At 44.5% G+C, this 27,269-nt stretch overlaps 1 protein-coding gene across 1 annotated transcript; it reads right to left on the bottom strand.

Annotated features, from left to right (window-relative positions):
* Positions 1 to 151: 151 nt before the first annotated feature.
* On the bottom strand, positions 152 to 25,178 carry LOC147701864 (uncharacterized protein ZSWIM9-like). Its single transcript, XM_086930498.1, has 3 exons — positions 25,048 to 25,178; positions 18,349 to 19,179; positions 152 to 2,396 (listed from the first exon to the last, which is right to left on the bottom strand). Exons 2-3 carry the CDS (start codon positions 18,684 to 18,686, stop codon positions 398 to 400), a joined length of 2,337 nt encoding a protein of 778 aa, XP_086786624.1. The 5' UTR covers positions 18,687 to 19,179; positions 25,048 to 25,178; the 3' UTR covers positions 152 to 397.
* Between the last annotated feature and the right edge of the window lie 2,091 nt (positions 25,179 to 27,269).

The following is a 27,269-nucleotide window of genomic DNA, read 5'->3' as shown; positions in this document are numbered from 1 at the left end:
GTTCACATCCTGTGTGTCTTTCTATGGTAAGCTCATTCTCAAGCAGAGTTCTAGTGTGGTGAAGCGAGATGTATGGGACAGTCGCTAGTCTGCGTTAGAAGTCCTCTGACTGCTCAAAATTGTACGAGAAAGTGAGAAGAACGCAAAGTTACCTTTTCAGGTTTTTTATTTATATAAATCAAGTTATTCCCCTATTGTGCAGCACTTTTACTGCTGCTCAAAAATACAAAAAACTGACATACAAAATTTTGGACTACAACGGCCGAAAATTATTACAATTGTTCCCTTCAACATTTGCTGCTTGTGAGAGGTAACTGTCAACCATAATACGTGTGGACACCACACAACACATTTTTCTCCCTCTAATAGCACACTACAAAACTCTTTAACAGTCTGCTCATTTTTGAAGCGTTTTGATCAAGGAAGTCTTGTTCTTCTGCAGAAGGCTTACATCAAACAGAGTATCACCTGTGCGGAATCGGGTGACAAAGAGGTGGCGGCATGGCAGGAAACTGGAGGTATGGAAAAGACAACTGCAGGTGGTCAACTTATGGTCCAGCAAATACTTGGAAGTGCCATCCCCGAGAGTGTACCCGTCCTCTGTCCCTTGGATGCTGTAGGATCCCTGGCAGACCACGCCAAGCTCTCTTTCGATTAGTCTAGCGGGTTCAGGATTACAAACAGATCGGTAGCAGGCAGCCACCTCCTCCCCATTTAAGTTCTCCAAGTCTACCATTGGTGCCTGCATTGCCACCAGGTCCAGAATGCACTGTCCAAGTGTGGGCGAGGGGCTCAAGCCAGAGACCAGCTTCTGTTGGTGTTCTCTGATAAGTGTGTTGGTTCCTTGCTGTGTCTCGGGCCCCCAACAAGGCACCCACATTTTGCGGCATGAGTGCCAGTACTCCTGGAAGTACCTCATAAACTCCCGGGAGAAGGCGAATTGCATCTTTTCCATTGTTTGAGCGTATACCTCCTGAGAGCTGGAGGAAGCCAAGTCACAGAGAAGTGGCCAGGACTTTTCATCCTGAGCAGATCCAATCTCCTGTATCTTATTCAAAAGGGCCCCGAGGACCTCCAAGCGACATAGCTGAACACGGGCACCAGGCAGAAACTCGTTTACTACCCCCGGATCAGTGACTCTTACGCCAACAGAGACACATATCACTTTAGACTTCACCTCTGGTATGCTCTGGATTAATGACAAAAGGGTGAAACTAAGGAGGTCAGGTGTCCCTTTTCGTGCAAGGCAGAAGGCACACTCCCTGCCCCTGTTGTTAGCATCCACACAGAGGAGTGTGAATAGAGCAAATTCCTCATTGAAGCCCATCATTCGATCAAATATGAGTGTTTCTGGGAAACGCTGGCAGAGGGACCTCATCAACGAGGTCTGGATGAAGACTGTTTGAATCATGGCATTATTTTTAACAAAGATGACTTTTACTTTAGAAGCAGGATCGCTGGCAAAAAGTCCTTCCAATGCCTTTAAGGTTTCCTGTAGATCAAGATCACGGCCTTTGCAGGATGAGAGGAGACGTCGAATGTCATGGTCCCCCAGGAACTGCTTTGCAACCTTCTTGGAGCGCACAGGCCGAGTGTTTCGGCGCACAACTCTAGCATTGCGGCGTACAGCCTGGAAAGCATGGCGCACAGCTAGGGAGGGATTTCGAATGGTCAGAGATGGTTTGCGTAGTGCCTTGGAAGACTGGCGTATAAGGCCCTGAGTGGACAGACGTACAGCCTGTGTGGTACGGCGCATGACTCGGGAGTGATGGTGAACTACTTGGGAGGGCTCATCTATGGCCTGAGAGGGCTGTTGCATGGACTTGGGGGAATATTGAACAGGATGTGAAGAATTGTGTATAGGCTGGTTGGAAAGGTGCATAGGCTGTGGAGATTTGTGCACAGGCTGTGGAGAATTGTGCACAGACTTGGGTGAATGATGCACAGACTTGGGTGAATGATGCACAGGCTTGGGTGAATGATGCACAGGCTTGGGTGAATGATGCACAGGCTTGGGTGAATGATGCACAGGCTTGGGTGAAAGGTACACAGGCTTGGGTGAATTATGCACAGGTTGGGGTGAATGAATCACTGGCTGGGGTGAATGATGCACAGGTGCAAGAGGATCTTGCAGAGGCTGGGAAAGATAATACATGGCCTGCCGTTCTGCTTTGGAGGGGCGGCCAGGTTTGCCAGGCTTACGAATAGCCACGGATAGCTTGCTCAAGGATAGGGAGTTGTGAGATAGCAGTTGACCCTTCTTAAACTGGCGCTTGAACTTATCCGGGCACAGTACATGGTTGTGTGTGAACTTGCAGTCCACAATAACCAGATGATCTTTTCTCTGGTTCAATCGAACTGCAATGCTGCTCTGGCAAATCTTCTTTTCTGTACCGCTAAGAGAAAGAAACAAAACGTTATTAACATTTTAAGATCAAAAATAAGTGCCCAACTTCAGATTCAAATCAGACCACCACCCTTCCTTCCTTCCCCTTTGTGCACAAGCAACGCTAGCAAATGAAACAGGCCTGCACGTGTGTAAGCCTCTTCTGTGTTACGTGTTAGCATTAAGTTAATATTTCCCCTATTTGCACAACTAATCATGACAACATACTGCTCTTCTACACGCATGTACTGTCCTCCTACAGAGCGCCTCTTTCTTTAATATCATTGTGAAGTTTGAAGAGGTTACTTACCTGTAACTGTTTTTGTAGTATAGTGCCAGTTACAAATGTAAATGTTTTGCATTGTCTGACATCAAGTCTGCATGCAGAATTATTCATAATTCTCGAAAAAACGAAGGCATAGAGAGATGGTATATCTAGGATTAGATCCCATGAAGTAGAAAGACAAGTCATTTTAATTTGACGCAACCATCAGATGTATTTGGTATTTAGAGAGACCCCGACAGCAGCCCAGTGTCCACTTTCCTTTCCTAATTTTAACATATTTACAGCACAGGCTATTTTGCGCAGAATGTAGTGGATAATGTTTCCATGTGCCTACAGACCTGGCGAAACATACAATTTCTAGCGTGTCTAAAACTAAATCACAGCGGATTGACTACCAAATGTTTATAGGAAGGCATCTCATGTAATCTGCAGAAGGACGCTCCTGTAGTCACATGTTGTGCATTCACCCTTCTACATGGAAGTGGGCTTGAGGCCGGAGTGCTTGCAAATAGGTCCTTAAGCAGTTCTTGCACCAAACGCCTCTTCAACTTAGAACAGATTCGATAATATTTGGTGACAATGTGCGCAGTAGCACAAGTTTCAGCTTTACAGGACTTGCAGAGGAACCGTCCAAGAACTCTGCGTGTCGCTCTTATGACCATGTAGTATAAAATGAACTATGCATCTGGCACATCATGGTTTCTGCTTTCCGGATTCTGGTTTGATCCAAGTGACACATTGCTGCTGCCTGGCATTTAACGTGTGTTAGCATCTCTCCAGAGCGTTTAGTGGATCTTTCAAGAAACTGGGTGGTTGAATCAAAGGGGTTGGATCACTAGCCTCGCGAGTACAACCACATTTAGGTTCCAACTTCATGTGGTATCATTACTGTTCCTATTGTGAAGCGCTCTGACACCTTTGGGTAAAGTCCGCGCTATATAAAAACGCATAAATAAATAAATACATACAAATATGAGTAATTGGAACTGGAAAGCGCATCCCAGAGACGCTGTACATAGACAACATACGCAGAAATAGGATGGATACCATGAGGTTTGAAATGGCATTTTAGGTGAGCTACATTCTCGTTCTTAGTAGCTTGACAGTAATAGAGCATAACTTAAAATACACAACCTACAGTGATTACCGGGAGGTTAAAGATGTTCGAAAGAACCTCAGTCACCCAGAGTCGCCTTCAAAACTAGGATTAGTAGACCTTAATGGAGCCCGAGTTAGTCCCAACAAGCTTTAATTACCGATTGTATAATTTTCTTATATGCAGTAAGGAGTAATAGGTGCGTTTTTGCGGTGAAACACCTTAGTGCAAATCTCTAACGTTCTGCTGAAAGGGACATCCTTGCGGCTGCCTTGTCTGTTAGCACTTGCATCCAGTTTTGGGAGTTGCAAGTAACAAAATTTTGGTCTGATGTACTATTATTCTCTTTACTTGTTAAACATTTGGTATGGTACTCTATTTGCCATTTACATATTGCGTCGCCACAACTGGGGTGGCCCCAAAGCGTTTTGCAACCCAGGTCCCATAACTGGGCAGTGTAAGGATGCTGTTACTTATGTGGAAAGGAAGCATTGGGTATTCCGTATCAGGACCTCACGGGTGCTCTGGCCTTCCTGCTGCGCATAGGTGTACTTTTATCGTTGAGAGCAAAGCAATAAAACTGCTGGTGATTAAAATCCCACAACAGATGGTCTGTTTTTGGGAAATCATTTTTTTACTACAACCCCTTCATACTGATTGTTGGTGCTTTAGTAGGTGATCATTCGAATACATTTCTCTTGTACCAGATGTGCCTTAATGCCAATTGAACAGTGGCTGGAATAAAAGTGGTTGCGGGTGCAGGCAACAGACCTGTTTTTATTGCTCTTCGAAAAAATATATGGGTCGTATTGAATGGTTGGGATGTATCCTCAACTTTCTTTACAGTATAGACACAATTTCTATGGAGGATTCTAACATGATTGCCTCTAGGTCTTCCTGAATGCCTGGAGTGCTATCCATCCCTCCCTGAGATTAACAAGTGTTCGTTTAGCAATATCACAGATTCTAACACAGTATTGTGATATTATCACGTAGAATTGACACACAGTTTTCTGAAATAGAACTTAAAAGGACAATAAACGATCAGGAGAATGCAATCATGGAACAATAAAGAATGTACAGTAGGTTATATCCCTACTCTAACCAGTTCTTTCTTTTAAGAAGGCAATATTTGACCCACATATTTAATAAGAAAAACCATTATCACAAGTGAAATGCTGCGGGCACTCACTGCCAATTCTATGTGTATGAATGGCAGAGAAGTCAGCCCATGTTTTCTGTACCTGTGTATTATATTTTGTAAGAGGGGTTTCCTGATCATTGTGAGGAAAACATTCATCTGGGCACATCTCGTTTGGCAATTTTCAAACCTGACAGTGAGAAAGATGAAATTTGCCGATTTATAGTTTGTCATTTTTGTTATTGTTTTATTTTTATCATACCAATGTAGCACACAAAGGCATACACAGGGTATCCAGGAGGGCAAGATGGCAGGTGTTTGAGGGTCAGAGCCTTATTTGCTGTCTCAGTGAAGATTTGGTGTCCCTCCTTCTTTTGGTGCTGGGAGAACAACCCCAAACCAATGCAGTGAACCATGCTGGGTATCTGCCCTGTGGAAAATAAATCCTTGCTGCACCACTGGTAGTGGACCAAGGCAGCCCTGGGAGAATAAAATAAGCTCAGAAAGACTGACAACACGATGTCAACTTCACGAGCACGTGAGTGCTGCTTGCAGTCTCAGTGAAGATTTGATGTCCGAGGGCAGAATCCTGCATCTTTTAGAACTAGGAGAACACCCCGCAAATCAACGCACTGAGCCCTGGAGTGTAGGACCCCTGATGAAGATTAACTTTTGGTGCACCATCGGGAGTAGCAACAGGTAGAGCTAGGAGGATGCGTTCAGTAGGACAGACAGCCTGCATCAACCCGTACACCCAACCCCGACACACAGCTCTTCAGCCCTTGCCACATGGTCTCAGCCGCATTATGAGCAACTTGAGGAGTTACCCTCCTAGAGTGCATCTCTAATCTGGCCCACGTTAGAACAGTTTTGATCCTAACGATATTGTACAAGAATTTTTACGTTTTTATTCTACCCTTTATAGTAAACCTGACACCTGTCCTGAATCTTTAATTGATTCTTTTTTAAATAAGTGCAATTTGCCCCATATTTCTTTATCAGATAGAATAGGTCTAGATTCACCAATTACTTCTGAGGAAATTTTGCTTGCCATTAAGTCACTTCCCAAGAATAAATCCCCAGGTCCGGATGGTATCCCAGCAGAATTTTATAAAGAATTTCAATCTCACCTCCTCCCTAATTTGAATACACTTTTCTCTCATTTTGGTTCCTCTGGTACTATCTCAGGCTCTTTTACAGACGCTTTAATCATTGTCCTGCCCAAGCCTGATAAAGATCCTACCTTGGTATCTAATTATCGTCCCATCTTCCTAATAAACCAGGATTGTAAGCTTTATGCGAAAGTCCTTGCTACCAGATTAGCTCCTGTCCTCCATTCCATTATTCACCCAGATCAATCTGGTTTCATGAAAAATAGATATTCTGCTAATAATACTAGAACTCTACTACACATTATTGAACAAAGTTCTCACCTTACTTCTCCTGCGGGAGTGATGGCCTTAGATACAGAAAAAGCATTTGACAAGATTCACTGGCAATTTTTATTTAAAACTTTATTGTCCTTTGAGTTTGGTGCCCCTTTTATTCGTATGATTTCTGCTTTATATTTTGCCCCTACTGCTCGTTTGTTTATTAATGGTCAAATTTCTAGTCAATTTCCTCTCTTTAGAGGTACTAGGCAAGGTTGTCCCCTTTCCCCACTGTTATTTCTCTTAGGTATTGAACCTTTTCTTAATTATATTCGCCTTTGTGATGACATTCAGGGTATTGTGATCAATGCTGTAACTGTTAAAACTTTAGCCTATGCAGATGATGTTTTATTATTTATTAATAACCCTCTTTCTTCTGTTCCTTCCCTATTAGATATTATTGCACAATACTCTATGGTTTCAGGTTACAAATTGAATGTGAGCAAGACTGAATTTTTTCCTTTAAATATGTTTTGTACCTCGGAGATGCTCCCGAACACAGATATTCTTTGGCAAACAACTAAACTTAAGTACTTGGGTATTCTATTTGCTTCATCGCTGCCAGCTACATTAAAACTTAATTCTGATTTCATAATTGACTACATTAACAGCATCGCTGCTGCGGCGATTTTTGCGCTGTGCGGCTTTTTTTAAAAAGCCGCGTTACATGACGAGTTCAGCTCGTCATCAGCACACGCCACCCGTGGCTGATGACGAGCTGAGCTCGTCATCCGCAGCGAAGGGGTTAAAAACAAAACGTCCAAGTGGTCTGCCCTTTATCTCACTTGGTGGGGAAGAATGGAATCTATAAAAATGAATATAGCGCCAAAAGTCTTTTACTCTTTAGCTATGATCCCCACCCAATTTCCTCTCAGATTTTATAAAACTGTTGACACTCTTATCTGAATTCCTTTGGTCTAACAAAGTCCCCCGTATTGCTTACAAGAAGTTAAAAACTCCTAAGTCCCAGGCTGGTTTTTCCCTTCCAGACTTTCACCTCTACCATAAAGCTTTTATCTTAAAGCAGAGTTCCCTTTGGTTTAATACTTCACATATGGTAAAACCTCCAATTTGGTTGGATATTGAAGCCTCCATTGTGCGGCCCTTTTCTTTACCCTCCTTGATGTCGATGTCATCTACAGCGAAGGTTGTTCATCTTTCCTCTATCATTAAGTCCTCCAGATTGATAATTAATGATTTAGATTCTAATTTTGAATTACCCCTACTCTCCACAGTCCACTTGTCTTTATGGCACAGTGCCCTACTTAAATTGAACAGAAACATTACCTTCTGGTCCTCTTGGATTTCAAAAGGGATTTTATATCTTAAAGATGTATTTAATGGTAATGCTTTTATTCCTTTTGAGCAGCTACAGTTAAAGTTTGGTATCCCAGCTACTGACCTTTTGAAATATCAATTTTTATGTAACTCTATTTTGGATTCCTTCCCCAATGGTATTCCCTCTTCCACCACAAATGACTTATTAATTTACCTTACAGCTGTAACATCGCCCCCAAAAGCTGTCTCTGTTTTTTATAAAAAAAACTTACCACCTCACAGGGCTCCAATATACAGATTATTTCATCGTTCTGGAACAATGAACTTTCCCTCTCCCTGTCAGATGACTCCTGGTCCTCTATATGGCTTAACAGTATCTCTGGCTGGCTCCCAGTGTCCCTTTACCAAACCAATGCTTATATTTTATTTAACACTTTATGGACTCCATCACGTCTATGTCGTGCAAAACTGTTACCCTCTGATGTTTGTTGGCACTGCAACGCTAGCCCTGGTTCACTTCGCCATATGTTATTTGATTATCCAGTTATTATGACATTTTGGTTGGAAGTATGGAGTGTAATTTAGAAAATTTTACCTTTACAAGATGATATTTCCTTTACTTTGTTAATTTGCAAATCGATTGCCCCAACTCTTCCCCTTACTGAGTCAGAGGCAAAATTGTTTAATTTTCTAATCACAGCTGCCTTGAAATCCATTACTTTCTGTTGGAAAGATGCTTCTTCTCTTTCAGTCCATGCTTGGTGGTCATGGATCACCTTTACGAGGAGAGGTGCACAGCTATCTCTTAAAGGCGTCACTCATAATTCACAATCATTTCAGTCGTTTTGGTCTCCTATTGATTCATATGTTCTGCAATGATATTGTTATATATTTTCTTATGTTCTCTTTTTACATTACATTTTCACTGTAACTCTGTCTTTTATGAATTTATGATCCTATGACATGTTATTTCCCTCCCCTCTACCCCCCCTTCTTCCCCCTTCCCCTTCCTCTTCACTTGCGATTTTCTTTTTATTACTATATATCACTATTGCGAATTTTGGTTTAATGCATTTCTTATTGATTATTTGATCACTTACGCTTGTAACTTCCTTCTTTTTTGTATTGTACTTGTTTTTTTTCATTTTGTCTTAAAACTTAATAAAATCTTTCTGAACATAAAAAGAACAGTTTTGATCCATTTCCTCTAACCAGACATGCCCCGGAACGCCTTTAAAGATCAGGAGGTGACGGGTAAGAGGAAGTTTCCTTTTTGCTCTGTGAAAGCAAAAAGGGGTACTGTAAACTTTGCGTGGCCTATCTGACCCAGAAGAGTCTTAACAAAGTTAGCAAATGGCTGAAGTGGGCTGCCCCCCACGCGGTATAGTGCAGAGAGTGGAAGAAAAATGTGAAAGACACAACAACATCCCTTGGATGAACAGGACTGGCTGAAATTGCTTCCAAGTACAAATATGTACAATTTTAGCAAATTCAAACGGTTTTGCCTAAGTTCAGACCTAAAACGTAATGGGAGAAATGCTTAACTAAATCTCAGACACTGGCAATAGTTTGGCCTCATCCCAGTCCATCGTCATTTTGGGTTCCCACAAAATTCCAGGCCATTGAGGGTAAAACACAAGAATTCCCCAAATCAAAAAAAAAAGTTGGACAACAAACCAGTGGATGAAACCTTGAAAGTCAGTGAGCTAATGACACAGGTCAATAATTTAAGAGATTGCTGGTGAAATGATGGGACATTTAGGGATCGTTAGGATCCTACTTCTTGGGGTTCTTTGGTGTTCATCTCCATTAAAGAGTTTGATCCATCAGTAGGCACAATGAGTGTATTGAGGGAGCCTGACTAGGTGATACACAAACTCACAAGGAAAATGTTTCTGGATTAGAATGTACAGCTGGAACAAAACTGGTTAAACATATACACTAGAAAAGAGAGGAAGAGTTTCTGTCTACATCAGACAACTGACTAGTCAGGTATTTCAAGTGATAGCTATTTACAAAGGAGACACTTACAAAGGAGACACTTAAGATGATGAAAACGTGAGGCAGGTGGTGGGACTGAGCAAATTACCATTTACATATATATGATGGTAAATATAATTTACTTACAGTTTTTGGGAAGCACCGCTAACAATCCTCTGGTAGTTTTGTGGTATGAATACATTGGATACATCTAAAGAACAGTGGGTCGCAGGACAGTACTCTGCGAACATCTGATGCTGTAGACTCAGTAGTCCATCAGGTACGGATGAGGCATGCTGAGGATGTCTGCCTTCAAATGTGTTCCAAACGATGGGGAGAGGATCTGGCCTAATTGCTAGGGCAGTCGAGCTAATATCTGGGGAACAGGGTTCAAGTCTTGGCAATGACGCTCAACATCCTGTGATTCTGGGCAAATTACTTAATCGCCCAAACAAAAATGAATGTGTGCTTGTGTAACGCAACTGGTGCTCATGTAAAGCGCCCTGACCTTTGGGTCAAGTTAGTGCTGTATATAAAACTCCGGGAAAAAACGATTCATGACAGAGCCCAACAAGAACAGTCATGAAAAGGGCAACTACGTCATGATGGTCTCAGTCTTCTGCCTGTCACAACTTCAAGGGCCAACTGAAGAGCAACGCCTTGAAGACGGTCTTACCCAAATGCCAGGGAGAATAGGCATGTCTTCAAGGATTGTCTGCTTTGACGAAGACCCCCCTCAAGTGTTAATATGTAACAGTAGGAAATTCCACAAGGAGAAGCCCCGCACATAATGAGTTTGACCTCCAAACCTTTATGTACCTGTTCAGGCTAATAGTCAAGACATTTGTTGGCAGACTTCAAACTTCCCAGTTGGACAGCAGCGGTAAACAATGCTGTGAGTTAATTTAGGTGATCGACCATGGATCAACTTTAAAATTAAGCCAAGAGTTTTTGAAAGTTGTTCTTTGCTTCATTGGGAGCCGGGCTGTGTGATAAGGGCACAAAACTGATTTAAGCTGCCAGAATATGTTTACAGGCTTTCAACAGCTAATGAGATGCACTCCAGCTTGTAATAGACACTGTACATACATACTCTTTCTCGTTACTGTAGGCAAGCTAAAGAGGGTTAATACTTGGCTGACTTGACAGGAATACAAAGACATTTTCACTAACAAAAATGGGGACATTCAACAGTGCACCACGGGTGGAAAGCCACACATACACCTGAACATATCAGGGTCATCAATAAAGCCACAGTACCGCCATTTGTAAAAAAAAAAATGCAATTCATTTGATTCACCATTAAATTTAAGCTATCATTGCCGGTATTTAATTCGGTCAAAATCCTTTGAAAGAAAAAGTATCCTCAACGTATCTTGCAGAACGATGCAGAACAGTCCAACTTTACCCTAGTCACACAAGACCAAAAGAGCAAATTGGTCTCCAATATGTATTTTCATAGTGATTTCGGTCCAGCCTGTTTTAGGTTGACTGTCCCCACTGCCTACTAGCAAGCAACTGCTTTTTTAACTTGGACGGGCAAGTCGGCTCTTCCGTGAGAGTGGAGGAGCGTCGCCCCGCCACCTACAATGCCCCCCAAATAAACAGAGATGAAAAATGAAATGGAAATAAAATTACCATTTTCTTTTTTATTTACCTGTCCCGAATCGAGGGTCAGGACGGGGTGGAACTTGCAGAGTCAGCAGCTGCGAGGACGGTGGGATGCCTGGGCACTTTTCAAAGTGTGCATGTTCCTATGCCCTGCCGTCTTGCAGCCAGACATGCATACTTTGAAAGCTATAACACAGCTGTCTTGAGACAGACAGCCAGTGCCCTCAGGAGCGCTGAGAGTGGCCACGCCCTTCAATCCTGGTGCTTCTCTTATGCTGGTCAACAGTAGGAGCATGAGCAGTACCAGGTCTGGTTAAGGCAGTCGGCTGGGGCCCGCGCTGAACATCAGCCTGCAGGAGGAAGACGTGCAGCGAGGGGGAGGCCATGTTGAAGGCAAGTGGGTTATTTTACCCACCACCCATTTGCTCGCCCCTCCACTCCCCCACAGATGCCAGCCGCGACTGTCAGGTTGCCCTCACAGTATTGTGTGGCCCTCACTTTACTTTCAGCAAAATCTAGAGAAGCTGGTCCCCAAATTGCTTACTGCCTTTCTGGAGAAGAATGCGCTAGATGAATGGCAAATGGGTTTTATTCTGGGGAAGAGCAGAAACAGCTTCAGCAATTGTGATTGACATTTTCAGAGATATCTTAGATGATGTGGACACAGAAGGCGAGATTCTTTTGCCAAGTTTGATACTGCAGATCACACCCATCTGCTAACAATGTGTCAGATTTGAATTTCCAGGGAACAAGTTGGGCATGTGTTTAACACCATGCGCGCTAGCGGAATTCCGCTCGCACGTTAGCATTTGCGAAAACGCACTTTACATGACGAGCTGGGCTCGTCATCAGCGTGCGAGGAGGCTACGCCATGACGAGTCCAGCTCGTCATCAGCATGGAAGGGGTTAAGTGTTTTCTTAAAGAAATATCCCAGTATCTTACTCTCTCCTCCTCCTGGTCTAAAAAAAGTGTCCCCAAGCAGGTGAAACGTCTCAGGGATCATTACTGTGCCTGATACCATTCATCGTGTGTGTTTAGCATCTTTCCAGTCTTTGGTTGCCACGTGTTTTTCTGTACTGATGAGTACAGTGCAGGTGGTGATCCTTTTAGACAAAAATGCTCCCAGCTCCATGATACACCTGTGAGATTGTTTGTGGGCTATCCAGCAGAGGGTGGACCATAACTTTCCTAAGCTCAATCACGATAGGACTGAGTTGCTTCTCCTGGAGATTAATGAAATGTGCTGGAGTGACAGCATTTAGGGGTCATTATTGGAGATTAGTAAATGTTTTCTAGTGTTTCGGGAAGAGTAGCATTAAGGGGTAGTTGTTTAGGGTTCTGGGATGGGTAGCGTTAAGAGATAGTACATGGTTATAGGTTTGAGGGACGAGCAGTGCTAAGCGGTAGTAAGGGATTTTTAGGGCTATGAGAAGGATAGCATTAAAGGATAGTTTTTTTAGGGTTTAGAGAAAGGTAGCATTAAGGTGTAGCTTGGGTTTTTAGGGTACATAGTTGGGAAGCATTTAGGGTCACTAAGTGACTATTAGAGTATAGTTAAATTAAGTAAAGAATGCAAGTAATAAAAAAACGACTTTGAAAAGTCAACATTTTAGGAATTGCCATTGGTAATAAATACTGAAGGATAAAATATTGCTACTTGACAATTTAAACTTGACTTTTATGTTGTCGACATTTTAAAACTCTACTTTATTACATACAACCTTTTCAGCAAACCAGTAACCGTGTGGATTCTAGGAGAATTTGAAAATCTTTCTTGTTTTAATTTGTCCCTGGTTGTTCGTGCCAGTGTTTTAGCTCTTCATCTTAACATCAAGATACCGCTGGGTGGTGTACGTAGACTTCTATAAATCAGCCAACCTATCAAAGAGTACCCCCATTTCGGAAGTTTTATTCCACAGGGATTTCAGGAGAACCCATACCTCAAGCCAAGATGAAGGGGTGGGGAGGGTGTTAAAGAACTCAGAAGCAAAAATTTATTTTTGTCTTCTTTGAGTAACAGTCAGTCATCTAACTGTGAACCTGTGAAAGGCAGAGAGATATGCTATGCACCTTATTAGGTTCATCATCATGCTGGAGGAATAACATTTTTTATCTGCAGCCTAAATCTGATAAGAGGTGTAGCGCAGCAGCCAGAGCAGCTGATTTCGGAGCGCGGGCTCGCAGTTCAATCCCCAGGGCTAGCAGCAGCGGAGCTCAACATCATGTGACTCTGGGCAATAGCTCACTTTATCTCCCTGACGGCCCCCAGCACCTTGAGATCCTTAGGGGTGATTAGTTTGCGCTTTACAAATACCAGATTTATTTGGAACATATCCTGTAGGAGTCCAAAACAGAATAGCATCTGTAACAAGGCAGAGCGACTGAAATGCCATAACTGAAGTTTGTTTGTGATGTGGGTCTAGTTGACTTGATGAGAATGGTTTGGTAAGAATGAACAAACCATGTACTTGCAGTTCTGCTTGTGCAGGCTAATACTGATGATCTTTCGATTAGCACCTGTTGGTTGATGGGGTTAAAAGAGTGAGAGGTCCAGAGGGATTATCGCAAAGGTAGACCTGGTCGCAGGGTCAAGCCATTCCATCCTGAGGTTTATGAGAGTAGCATACTTATCTTATTGTGAGAACATTCCTCAACCTCTGCCGAGATCAACACATCCAGATGAATAGAAGCACCCTGGGACTGCCCTCTCCTCCCACAACAGAAAATGCACAGAGGGAGTCCATTTCAGTAGTGTAAAAGGTAAAATTCACAGCCCCTAAAACAAATGGGCTGAAGCATGAAAGGTATCTATAAAACCAAATGGGGAGCCTCTAGACCGTAAAGCCAAAAGGTAATTTCTTCCCTAAATGTCAATACTTTCTTTGTTGGCTAAGCAAGCCATACTGCCTGGTGACAAACATACAATTTCTCTAAAATGTAATTAGAAAGCCACAAGTACAAAAGTTGGGTAAGAAATATGGGCACGCAATTTCACATTTTCCAAAACACTTGCAGTAATATAGCTTCGTTTTCAACTCTACACTCCAGTTCCTTTCATTTTTTAATCCTGCCCCTTACAAATATATTCTCAGTCAGTATTCATGTCATTTTGATGGAACAAGGTGAAAAATAAAGTTACACAGGCATGTTTAGGAAAAACACTTTGTATGTTGTAAAACACTATCTTGTCACGTACATCATGTACTACTGCCCCAAATTGGCTAGTACTGCCTTACATGCCAGCACAATGCTTCTAACGGATGCACAGTTTCTGCTTGGCTTTTGCTGCCACTCTGTAGTTTTGCTCAACTTCAGACTGACAAAGGGACAAACACTCTTTTTGTTGGGGCTCTTCACCAACACCCTAGAGACCAGCTACTGCTGGGACTGGTGGTGAACCAGCCGTCCCTACACTGTGCAGAAGACGACATAGATAGATGTCAAAGAGCGTTTACTACGTGTGCAATTTAGAGTTTAAAGCCCCCATTTTCGCAAGGGGCCATGTTTTGCCCCTCAGTGAACTCGACAATAACAGATTCACTACTTATGATTCACGATTCTGTCATTCAGCAGGAGGAGGGCACCCAAAGAGCACTCCCTCCCCCGAGCAAAAAGCGGATACTGCTTCTGACTAGTAGTCAGAGACTGTCAATTACTGGACAATGCGAACATAGTTCAGGGGCAAAGAGTTTATGTAGGGACGCTGGAAGATGGCCAACCAACGATCACATGGAAAATCATTCCACAACCCCAGTAACCAGGCATTTTCACTTCCACTTCACGGATGTGATCTTTCATAACGTTGAGTATTCATTAATTTATTTATAATGTGTGTATAGCACTAGCTAGACCAGAAGGTATCGGAGTGCTTTGCATATAATGCAAGATCATTTGAATGAGGTACATGCATAAATACAGAGAAAAGAAAGTAGGGCGCAAAGTTAGTTACAGTATGCAGACATAGGTACAGCGTGGGCTAATAGAGTACAAGACAGTACACAGCTGAAACATTAAATGGACAGCTGCAACTGGTCAAGTCAGAATGGGTGTGAGCTTTGGGAACATATCTCAGTTAGGGTGCATGGTAAAATATTTGTTAAGCAGTAGGTGTTTGAGGTTCTGTTTGAAGCAGGAAAACGAGGGGTTGCAGCACTGGTCTCTAGGGAGTGAGTTCCAGGTCCTGGGAGCATTTCAAGAAAATTAGCGTGTTTGGGAGAATTTCTTTTTCAGTTTGGGAGGTATGAGAAGAAGTGAGTTGGAGCTCCTTAGAGATCTGGCTCTTCCAGCTTTGGAAAGTTTGCTCTCCTGATAGTTGGGGTTATGTGTGTGAATGGCTTTGGGGGTGACGCATGCAGTCTTTTAGAAACCTCTTCCTTCGATTTGGAGCCAATTGAGGCTCTTGAGAGCCGGTGTGATGTGCTCAAACCGTTTGCAACCTGTTAGTAACCGGGCTGCTATGTTGAGAACTGAACTTAAGGGGGCAAGGTGAATTTTTGGAGTTACCATAATCCAATTTTGAGAGGACTAGTGATTGCACTACCATCTTAAAATCTTCAGGGGGAATGAAAGGTTGGATATTTTTTAGGTGTTTTAGTGTGCAGAGTGCTTCTTTGGCCGAGTTGTCGAGACATTGTTTTTATATGTTACATGTTTATGCTGCATGGTCAGAGTCTTTTGCAATGGCACACGTTTTCAACACAAGATGGAGGGACTCCGCCGTCATACCAATGTGGGGGTGACCCTACTCATATAGCGTCCTCATGCAAAGCCCTAAGCTTTCTAGGAAACGAATGACCAGAATATGTTCTGTCTTTATGCTCTACCAAGGCCATCTAGAAACAATAAAAGAGAGCTCAGGGAGTTTACTTGTCACGCCCCCTCTCCTCTCAGAAAAATCACCCCTTTTGAACTTTAGGTGTCTGTTCCCTCCATTCCAGTGAAAATGCATACCCTGCATTGAACTGGCGAAATTTAGGACTTTTCAGACAGCATCATTTTGTTTGAATCACCCTGGCTTCCTGTCAGTCTGCTACTACACCTTCCTAGAGGTCTCTGGAGCAATGAGAAACACACAAGTGGGCCTCCAATCCTTATGAGTATCCAGGATACAGGAGGATATCTTCTTTTCATCGACAGAGTTCGCTCCTTCGGCTTCCTCTGCAGTTGGGGACTCAGTAGTGGTTTGTCGCAGCACTGTGGAACTGAGCGCCCACTTTCCCTTCCATCAGTGCCTAATGGTCTTCTTTGAAAAGAAAGTGTTATTTTATGGGCAGGCACTTTCGTTGTGGCTCCTGGGACAAACAGTTTACAGAGCCAATGCTAGTCTGACCACAAGTATTCACAACGGGGGTGGGGTGTTGACTATAAATTCCCCATATGCAGTCCTCCCACCTCCCCAACTCAAGGCATTCTCATATAACCTTCTCCACGGTCAGTTTGAAAGCATCAATGTATCTTCAATGCATTGAGATATCTGTGCGCCGGCGTCAAAATATTATTTTGTGGCGCAGCAATAACAGAGCAGTAAAACAGGACCAAACCAAATGGCAGTATGCACAACAGCACATTCTGTGCAACCATCTGAAATGTGATCTGCTAATTGTGTATATTTTCTTTCTCTATGTGTCCATATATTTTTTAGGTCGAGCCTGGGCATCGCATGCGCTGCTGTGAGGCATGCAGTGTTGGAGTATGGGTTTGAAGCCCCGCCCACATTTGTCATTGGCTTATGTAATTGTCCTTCGTAAACGCTGGCTTCGGAGTCGTTATTAGGTTTGTTAGTCCCTCCTCTGTACTGCCTTGTCTGCATTTGGTACCTCCCATAACGACTGGACCTTTTACTAGTCTTGTTCCACGGTCTGCTTTATCTTGGCTGTGAGCAGTATTCTGTTTAATGATTTGCCCATATACCACCCACTACGTCGCAGCACACTGCCCGTTTTTATTTTAACTTGAATTACTAATGGCGGTCCGCTATTAACTATACCGTCAGCATTTCTTTCTTTTTTTCTTTATTTTAGCAGCATGGTCCCCTTCAAGTAGAGCGGCTGCGCGTACTTATTTTTTTTGTTTACTAGCACCCATGCAGAGCTTTCACATGCATGGAGGCTGCACCTCTTTCTTTAGACAAGCCATGTCTAAAGAAAGGTGCAACGTCGCTATTAAAGTTAAAGAGTGGCATAGGCACTTTTACCCAAAAAAAATAAAAAATGAAGATTTGTCAAACGGATGCTTTTTTTGTCAAAGCGCCCCATGCCGCGGTTTCACTTTAATGTCAGCCACGCCCCTTTCTTTAGACGTGGCTTGTCTAAAGAAAAGGAATCACGGCCTCCATTAATTTGTAAAAGCGCCACATGGGCGCTAGTAATTTGCAATGCAATAGGTTTCGTATTTGCGAGAGTTTAAGCTATTGCATTGCTAATAGCTCAAACTCTTGTAAATGTGAGACCTATTGCATTGCAAATGATTGTTATATATAACCTTCATTGGCTACTCATAGAACAACAGGTACGGTTCAAATCCCTGTGCATTGCACACAGGGCTTTTCACAGGAAGGCACCGCAAATTCTTTGCGCTTTTCGACCCATACAACCCCGGCAGATCCTTGAGATCTGCCACCTCCTTTCTAACAACGACAAGCAGGATGCACCAATCCAGACAGGGTGGTCATTATTTTAAAAACTCATAGGCCCAGAATATGAAACTCCCTGCCAATCCAATAGCATCGTCCTTCAGGCAAGCTCTTAAAACATGGCTATTCGTTCAATAACTGCCTCTCGCTCAGCTCTCAGGTGGCCGGGTCTATAGGATATGCTGGTTTGGATCAGCACTGGGAAGCCTCCGTGTAGCCATGTGCTTTACAAATGGACTAAATTGGAATAGCACTGCCATCCATTTGATTCAAACGCCTAGTAATTGATAAAATAGCTAGATCACACTGCCACATAAAGTGCTGCATAATGGGCCTTTACTTGATGCATAATTTAAACAGCCCAGCCACATAACTTAGGTATCAATTGAGACATAATTCCAACAGCCAAAAATATTGCCCATCTACTAATATGTGCATAAGCCCCCTAGAGTTTAATAGTTCAGAATCATACATTTTTGCACGTGTCACCACAGCAAGTTGGCCTTACCCTGGATCCAGTTTCTTGGACCGCCTCCTTCCTTTGCAGACAAGTCGGAGGTAGCTGTATTTGAGAGCTGCAACCGCCTCGGGGCTCATCAGGTCTGCCGCCCATTCGCATCGGCTCAATGGTATAAATTCCCGGATAATGAAGATGGTCGCCTTCTGCTCACACCAGGATTCGAGGTAAGTGCAGAACGCCTCCCAAGAAGGGAACTCCCTCCCGCGAAGCTCCCGCTCTTCAAGCAAGGATGATGCCGGTGGAAGAGAGAGGTCCAGGGGCAAGAAGGCAGCTGGGGGCTCTTCCTTCTCCTCCATTGCAGGGCTCATCGAGTTAAAGTTGTTCATGGAAAGGGGAGGGACAGGGTTAGGAGTCGGGAATGTGAACAAAGGAGAGGTGCAGGGAAGAAGAGTTGTAAGACTTAAGGTTAGAAAGCGAAGGGAACTTATTTCCCTCCCAACCCAAAAAAAGCACCAAAAAGCCTCCCCAGAATCTTTAAAGTGATGCAAACACCAATTCTGAAGGAAGGCTACAAGGCTAACATTGTGTTTCAAAATGTATTAACACCAAAGGGCCAATACTCTTGTATGCAGCCTATGCAGGCTCATAACTGGTCCCACTCAGACCCACTGGAGCCCGCCTTCCTTGCCGGTGGGGAAGCCCATGAGGCTATTCTAAAAATATCTACGAAAAGGGAGGGGAACAAGGACTGCAGAGGTAACCATCCCTGGAGCCAAGTTAGAGAGAGCGCAAGAGCTGAGAGGAAACTATGTTGCAAGTAACGAAAAAGGGAAGCAGAAATACTCTTGCCCAAGGAAGTACTGAGCAGAGACAACCAAGCTGCAAGACAAAAAACACAAAGAAAAAACTTTTAATATTTTGTTCTTGTCTGAGAAAAGAAAGCAATGGTGGTCATGTCATGTGCTTACAATATTTCCATGGCCGAACCCCACTCGTTTCCATCAATAAAGAGGAAAATTAACAACTCCCAAATCTTAACACATGCTGCACATTTCACAGAGATAGGTGCCCCAATCACACAGTATACAACCAGGTAAGTGGCAGGCCTAATGGAGCTCACTGGAACAAGGCTTAAATGGCGGGACACATTCATCACTACAACAATACTTTCTATATCAGACAAAACTTTTACAAAAATGCCACTGTAGCCTTAACACGTTCTTGCACCCAAATTCGCTAGAACTTCTATTAGAATAGTAAACTGCCCATGCTGAGGTACTTGCCATGTCGAGCTTAAGATTTTATCAATGTAAAAGTATTTTATCTGTAAACGATCGATCAGATGGTAGTGAACCCAGGCGTCCGGAAACCCCTTATTCTAATTTATAAAGAGTTCCGAAAAGAGTCTACATGGCACCTCTGTCACATTGGGCACTAGAACTCAAAACAATCCTCAGCACTAAGAAAATGCTTACGGGAGGCCAAAAATAGTATACACATTGCTCATAAAGGGAATTTAGGGTCGCTAACACAATTCTCAAGCTAGATATTTTGCTCACATTCACTCTCCGATACAAGCCACATTGTCAGCTGTTCGTGCCTCCTTCCCATCAGGAAAGACTGTGCATTGTCAACTAAATCCGCTACTAGTCACGTTTTTCAGGTATCTGACAGCACTTGTGACTGATGGAGCCATTCACAAGCCCAAAGGCGCGTGACTGCTGGAACACAGTGCACCGATGCAAACATTAGCAAAAACATGCAAGCCAACCTGGGAGATGTTTTAAGGCATGGGCAAAGTGGCAGTTACTTAGCATTTTTATTGTATCAACATGATACATTACATTTTCCAAAACTTAATTAAACAATAGAATCAACAATCGTCCATTATTCAGGTATCCTATGCGGAAGTGTGGCTCACTGGTTGGAGCAGGCAGACCCTGAAGCAGAGGTCAGACCCAGGGCCAGGGTTCAATTCCCGACGCGGCAGGGTCTTGAGCTCAAATGTCCATGGACTCGATAATTCTCGCTTCGGTGCCTGACCTAATCATGGGTTCACACTCTGCAACTCTGGGCATTAAGCTTGCTTAATCTCCACAACGGCCCCCCGCTGCGGGATGCCTGGCTTTCACCTTGGGGATGCCCTGTAGGGGCTATCTCACAGGGAAAAGCCAGGACGGGTTCCCAAGGCAAGCGCAGAGATACCCCTTCGGGGGTCGATTCAGGCGCTATATAAGAAACATAATAATAATAATGATGTGCCAAGTGCCTCGGTCTAACCCAATCCGAATGAGTGATTTTCGTCATAAAAATAGAACATAATCTCATAGCCACTAAAATTCCTATTCAATCTAAAATATTCATAGTACAAAGACGGGAATATATACACTGATCTGGTTTATAACGGTGAACCAAATTAAAATATTGCCCAAATCCTTTCCTTTGGGGACCAATGGCGCAGTTCAATCTAGGAGGACAAAATTATTGTTGCACTCTAGTCTTGTCAAACGTAGAGCCTCCTATAAACCTGTTTGAGCTTAATGCCTACTGAGCTTATCCCTCCCATTACCTCTGCCCTATCCTACTGTTGCCTCCCTCACCAGCGGGGAATGCCCAGATACATGGGTACCCACTTAGATGCCTTACCTAATCTTCTTTAAGGAGCATTAAAATATGGCAATAGACCAGTCGCCCCCCACACCTGAGGGGTTCCTCGAGAAAGTAAACTTTCTATTTATTTGACTTCTGTGTATTAAAAGTATCTCACTCTCTGCCTACCACACTACCCGTCCCTCTAACTAGTTTTATTGTAAGGATTTTTGGGGTCCAAAGGAAAACATTTCAACTATTTTTGTGACCTTGTTAAAGTTTAACCAAAAATGTAGTACTTTTGGGCTTTATGCAGACTTATACTCGTAAGAAATTGGTAATAAAATTCAAATGCGTTGCCCATAGGGGCCCTCCAAATAAGTCTTGACCAGGGCCTCTAAAACCCTTTAATCCTCCCACAGAAACACTCCTTTCATGTTGATGGCAACAGTAATGCTGGATGAATTGCTGAAAGTGCAGACCACGTGAGTGGTACTTGACGTGAGAACAAGGATTTTAATGGTGTACCATCAGAATGGGATTCAGGGGGACATATCCTAGATATGGTCTTCGCCAATCAGACTGAGACTAAGATGATTGATATCCTACCTCAGTACTGGACCGACCACTCCTTAATCCACTTCCAGATCTCCATATCCACCGAGGGGAACGGAAGTGAGCGCTCAGGGACTTATAGGAAGGGACGGAATTGGTCTAAATTACCAAAGGATAAAACAAAGCCTATTTTTATAAGCAACGTTCCCTATGATCCAGAGGAATCGGTAGACCTGAACTATCAAAAGTATTGTAATCACATCATAAATACCCTGGATAAATTTGCCCCTCTGAAAAACATAAAGAATAAGAGGAAACCATCTGCCCCCTGGTTTAATGAGGAGCTGAAATCCCTACGCAATATACGCCGACAGACTGAAAAGAAATGGCGTAGAGGCTATTCAGAGTCGGATAAAAAACTGCTGAAAATGGAACAGGCAAAATATAAAGGAGCTATTGCCAAAGCAAAGGCACTCTTCTATGCCACTACTATTCTTCAGACCCCCAACAGTACTAAAACCCTTTTTAATATCATAAGGGATCTCTCACACCCCACCTGTACGAGTAATAAGGTGGTTGCTACTCAAGAACTATGCGATGAGATTGCGATCTATTTTGAGGAAAAGATTGCTAAAATTGTGGGGGGGCTGAAGGAGGAAAGGGCTAGCTGCAAAGATGCAGTGGCACAGATTGAAGAAGAGGAACCTCTACTAATACTGTCATCACTGGAAAACTTCACCACTCTTACAGAGGAGCTCTTTTTCAGTCTGGCCCACCTCTAGACCCCCTTCCGCACAGGATCTGGAAGGAATATGGGCCAGAGCTGTTCCCCTGGATGCATCAGATCTGTCGCCAATCTCTTGAGGAAGGCATAGTGCCGGAAGCATGGAAGCAGGCAGTGGTTACCCCCCTGCTTAAAAAGCCTTCGCTGGACCCTACTACTCCGGCGCACTTCAGGCCCATTTCCCTCCTGCCCTTCCCGATAAAAATCGTGGAAAAGGTGGTCAGTAGGTCCCTGTCAGGATATCTGGAAGACAACTGCCTATTGGACAAGGACCAATTTGGCTTCCGCCCAGGCCAGGGAACAGAAACTGCATTGGCAACCATGTTGGACACCCTTCGAATGCGAGCCGACAATGGCAACTCCTCAGTCTTGGTGCTGTTGGACATGTCGGCCGCATTCGACACGGTTAGCCAAGCAGTTCTGCTAAGTAGGCTGGAAAAACTGGGCGAGAAGGGCAAGGCCCTGAGGTGGATACAATCCTACCTGACAGGTGGACAACAGGTGGTGACCTTAGCACCTTTTTCATCTCCCAAGTCCCTGGTAAGTCATGGAGTACCTCAGGGCTCCTCGATCAGCCCTATTCTTTTTAATATTTATTTGCAGCCCCTGATCCCTATGATTAAATCCTATGGTATAGATTTGATAAATTACGCCGACGACACGCAACTGGTGTTCTCCTTAGAAGGAAGACAGGCGGTGACCATGGAGACCTTTCAGAACTGCATGAGAAGGGTCTCCAGGTGGCTGACAAACTCCCTTCAATTTATTGAGGGGAAGACAGAGGTAGTTTAGTGCTCGTCAGCCAAACTGAGTCAACAACCTTCCCATGAGATCAGCCTGCGCCGGGAGCTGATCCTTGCATCCCAGTCCCAGTCAAGACCGTGCGCAATCTAAGGGTACTGTTTGATGCGGATCTCCAAATGACCTCTCAGACCAATAAAACCATCAGTGAATTGTTATTCTTTACTCTAGAAAGACACTTGTTTTTATTACCAATTCTAAATTTTATTACTCTCACATCAGTGTGTTTTTAGTATATTATCATATCTGTATTTTTGTAATGGTTTTAATTAACTATACAATAAAGTTTCACCACCACCCATCAGTGTCTGTTTTGGACTGCTGAAGCGCTCAGACAGATTTTGCCCCTTCTGCCTGATGAGTCTAGACCGCTAGTAGTTAGGAGTGTGATCCTGGCCAGACTGGACTACTGTAATTCCTTATATCTAGGGGCCCCCTTATACATCTTACAGGGGCTCCAGAGGGTCCAGTCTATAGCGGCCAAACTGGCACTTAAAAGACCTCGCAGCTCCTCCACTACGTTGGCGCTAAGAGACCTACACTGGCTGCCAATCGGGAGTAGAGTTGCTTTTAAGTCCCTATGTATTGTGTACCGAGCCCTGCACAACACGGGACCTATCCCTTTACAGGAAAGGCTCACCTGGTATAAGCCCTCCAGGTCCCTGCGCTCCTCTAGCCAGGGTTTGGCAGCAACTACCAGGATCAGGAGATCGAGGATGGGAGGCAGAGCTTTCTGCACTTCTGCATCTAGGCTGTGGAACGAGCTTCCCCAAAATATCAGGTAAATTGACACCCTACTGGGATTCAGAAAGAGCCTGAAAACATGGCTGTTCGCCAAAGTCTAATTCCTGTGATTCTATCTAATAGTTCCGGCAGCTGTTGTATTTGTCACGACAGCTAGTGTATTGTTGTACCATCTGACTACCTCCTGTTTGTGCGCCAGGATAGCCGTAGGGTGACAGTTGCGCGTTACAAATAATAAATACAATACAATACAATGTCATCGAAAACGTTTAAAGGACTTCTATTCTAGGTCTATAATTGGGAATCATTCACGTATTTCTTCTGTGTTGAGAGACCCTTTTAGGTAGGGTGTTCGTGTGTCTGCGTGGCTGTCTGAAAAAAAGTAGGGTACCAACTTATTTTCGAAAGCTTTTTTAGTCCCACTCCAAAATAACTCATTCATAATTTCACTCTGCAACCCATCACTCGCTCTTTGTTTGGTTGGAGCCACGTTTTGTTCTCTCGCTCAACCGGGCGAGGTGCTGATCAAAAACCAATCTTGGCAAAACCTAGGCAGCTCTTTCTGTAACAAAGATGATAGACTTGAATGCACAGTGACAGCAGGAGCACTGGGTGCTGAGGCAGGAAGGGCGTAGCTTCAGCACAGACATATAACTTCGAGAGGCATTGACAGCGGTTACTTTATTCTCTTGTGAAAGGGGAAGAACAACAATGGGCGCAGAACCATGTCTGTAACACGTCTTTACATCACACTCAAAACTTCAATGAAGATGCAAGGAATGTGCACCTTCCCTCGGAAGACTAAACCCCCTCTGTATCAATGCAGGAATCAATGGAGGCGGCGCGTCCGCTCTACAAAGCTGTTTAATGATCCCCACCCTCACTCAACCTATGAACTTCTTCCCACCTGCCGCCGCCTGGCGTTGGGCTATCTAACACCTACAATTGCAGGCGTTCGCTGGACGAAAGTCCGGGATGGACACGGAGTGCACGGCGGCACGAGACTCAGCGGGTGATCCTCGTCACCTGCCATGCGCTCGCTGCTGCACGCCCACACCTGGCGTCTGAGCTCTGCAAACTAACACTCTGGCATGCACCATCATGCACATGCACACGCCCACACAGATCCCAAACAAACCCAGCCCTGCAACTGCACACAAATACAGAGCCGGCACGGCACGCTCCTGCAATCCCTTCCGCCCCGCCGAAGCTTTCCTGCACGTGCAGTGCGCCACTCACATGCCGCTCACTCTTGCATTATCAGGTGTACTCACCCCAGTACTTGCAGCATAGACGCCCCTCCACTGCACCCCTCACACTCTCAGCTCCCGCTTTCACCACACTCCCTGCTCCACATGCTGAACCTCACGTAGCCCCTCTGCTCCCACAAAGCACCGCTCCGCCTGTGGGGGAGGGACGGCTGCAACAATACCATCCCACAAGGCTACGCTCCGCCGCCGAGCGTTAACCCTGTCAGTGCGGGCCGTGGAGCCGCGCGCCCGGATTAGCCTCTGGCCTCCGATGGATGCCTCGCACCCTGGCCAGCCCCTTCTCGGCCTCCCCGATCCGCGCCTTGGCCCCTTGTCTTTCATGTCCCCTTCAGAGCCGCACAGCACGCTGCAGAGTTGCCCCCGCCTTCCCCTCTGCCCCCTCTCACCTCTAGGGGGCTTTGACCCCGCCCGTACTAGGCTCGGAATCCGTGAATCTGCCCCCTCCCCAGGGCCACTAGTCTCAGAGCCACCACCCCACGCACCGAGTCTCGCGTCCACCAACTCCCTATAACCGCCACAGTTCCTTCCTCCGTGTCCTGCCGGTCTGGACCCCGGCTCTGTCTCACCGCCTCAGGGTCGCCTCGCTGGGCCGGGGCCAATCGAGGCCAGTGCTGTTTATTTATGCTTTTTTATACAGCGCGTTCAAGAGGAGAACGTGACATGTGTGCAGGTTACAAGAGCAAACAAAGTACAAGTAGAGCTATAATACTGCAATATATGGCAGACACTCGCGCACAAGAACAAACGTTACATAGGCAATGCTGGCACTAAGTATCTACAGCAAACAAAGCGAGAGGTAGCAAACTGTTACAAGAGAAAAGTGGCGTGTGCATGTTACAAAAAAATACCAAACACAGGTACAAGGATAATACTGCAATAAACGGCAAACACTTCTGAAGGCCTGGGAGGAGGTGGTCCGGAGCTGAGGTGGAAGTGAGGTACAGATTCTCGCTGTGTTGCCTGAAAAGGATTGAGCCATCGATCTTTCCTTCTTGAAAGTGGGAGGTTCAAGCAGTAGATTTTCCACATTATGTGATGGTCTAGAGCTTCCAGAGAGTTTCAGTTTATTCGCCAGGTAGCATGGAGAGGAGGAGTGCAAGGCTTTGTGGGTAATACAGGCAGTCTTGTAGATAGCTCTAGCCTCGATGGGAAGCCAGCGGAGGGAGAATAACATCAGTGTTATGTGGTCGCTTCTTTTGGCCCCATAAATGAAACGAGCTGCTGAATGGAGAACATATTTAAGAGGTGACAGGTGTGATCTGGGGAGGCCAGTAAGAAGAGAATTGCAGTAGTCCAGTCTGGAGAGGACCAGCGATTCCACCAGGGTTTTAAGGTCTTGCTCCGGAAAAAAGCTACAAATACCCCAAAGGCGCAGTTGGTATCGAGCAGACTTTGCAATGGAAGTGATGTGGGAGATTAGATTGAGTTTTTTGTCGAGTATGACACCAAGGGATTTTGCGCTGTCGACAATGATGGGTTTATTGTTAAGTAGATTCATCTGATCCATCCATGATTGAACCGGGGGAGGAGAGAGCGAGGAGGAGGAATTCAGTTTTGAAAGGATTCAGAATCAGTTGATGAGTTGACATCCAGTTTTGAATGGAGTCGAGAGTAGAGCTTAGGATGGCGAGATCGTGAGTGGAGGCAACCTTGAGGTAGATTTGAGTGTCATCTGCATAGAGATGATAGTGGATCCCGGATTTACTTAGGAGATTTCCCAGTGGTTCTAAATAGAGATTGAACAATGTGGGTGCAAGTATAGAGCCTTGAGGAACACCTTGACCTACTGCCAAAGGCAATGACAGACTGTTCGCTATTTTGATCATTTGGGACCTATCAGAGAGGAAGGAAGCAAACCATTTAAGCACGGTGCCCTCCATGCCTATTCTCTATTGCAATGTGTTGAGGAGAGTGTTATGATTGACAGTGTCAAAGGTTGCAGAAAGGTCAAGGAGAATTAGAAGACAGGAACCCCCCGAATCGAGTATCCTCAGTGCGTCATCAACCACTTGCAGTAGGGCTGTTTCAGTGCTGCAGTTTTGGATGAAGCCGGACTGACAATTGTCAAGAAGATCATTGTCCTTGATATGACGAGAGAGTTGTTTTGCTACACATCTTTCTGTGATCTTCGCAAGAAAGGGTAGGTTAGTGATGGGGCGGAAGTTGTTAAGGTCTTTCCCATCAGCAGTGGGTTTTTTAAGCAGAGGGGTGACCTGCCCAGTTTT

The sequence above is a fragment of the Lissotriton vulgaris genome, chromosome 7 (genome assembly GCF_964263255.1).
Source record: "Lissotriton vulgaris chromosome 7, aLisVul1.2, whole genome shotgun sequence".
NCBI lineage: Eukaryota > Metazoa > Chordata > Amphibia > Caudata > Salamandridae > Lissotriton > Lissotriton vulgaris.
The sequence above is the reverse complement of the archived record's forward strand: the minus strand, read 5'-3'. Positions and strand labels throughout refer to the sequence as shown.

Bases quoted from the DNA above. Each gene is read 5' to 3' on its own strand.
- LOC147701864 (XM_086930498.1), bottom strand. From the start codon at position 18,686: ATGAACAACTTTAACTCGATGAGCCCTGCAATGGAGGAGAAGGAAGAG. The intron at 2,397-18,348 runs GTAAGGCCAACT...TCTTTCTCTTAG, and splicing joins TCCAAGAAACTGGATCCAGG to CGGTACAGAAAAGAAGATTT.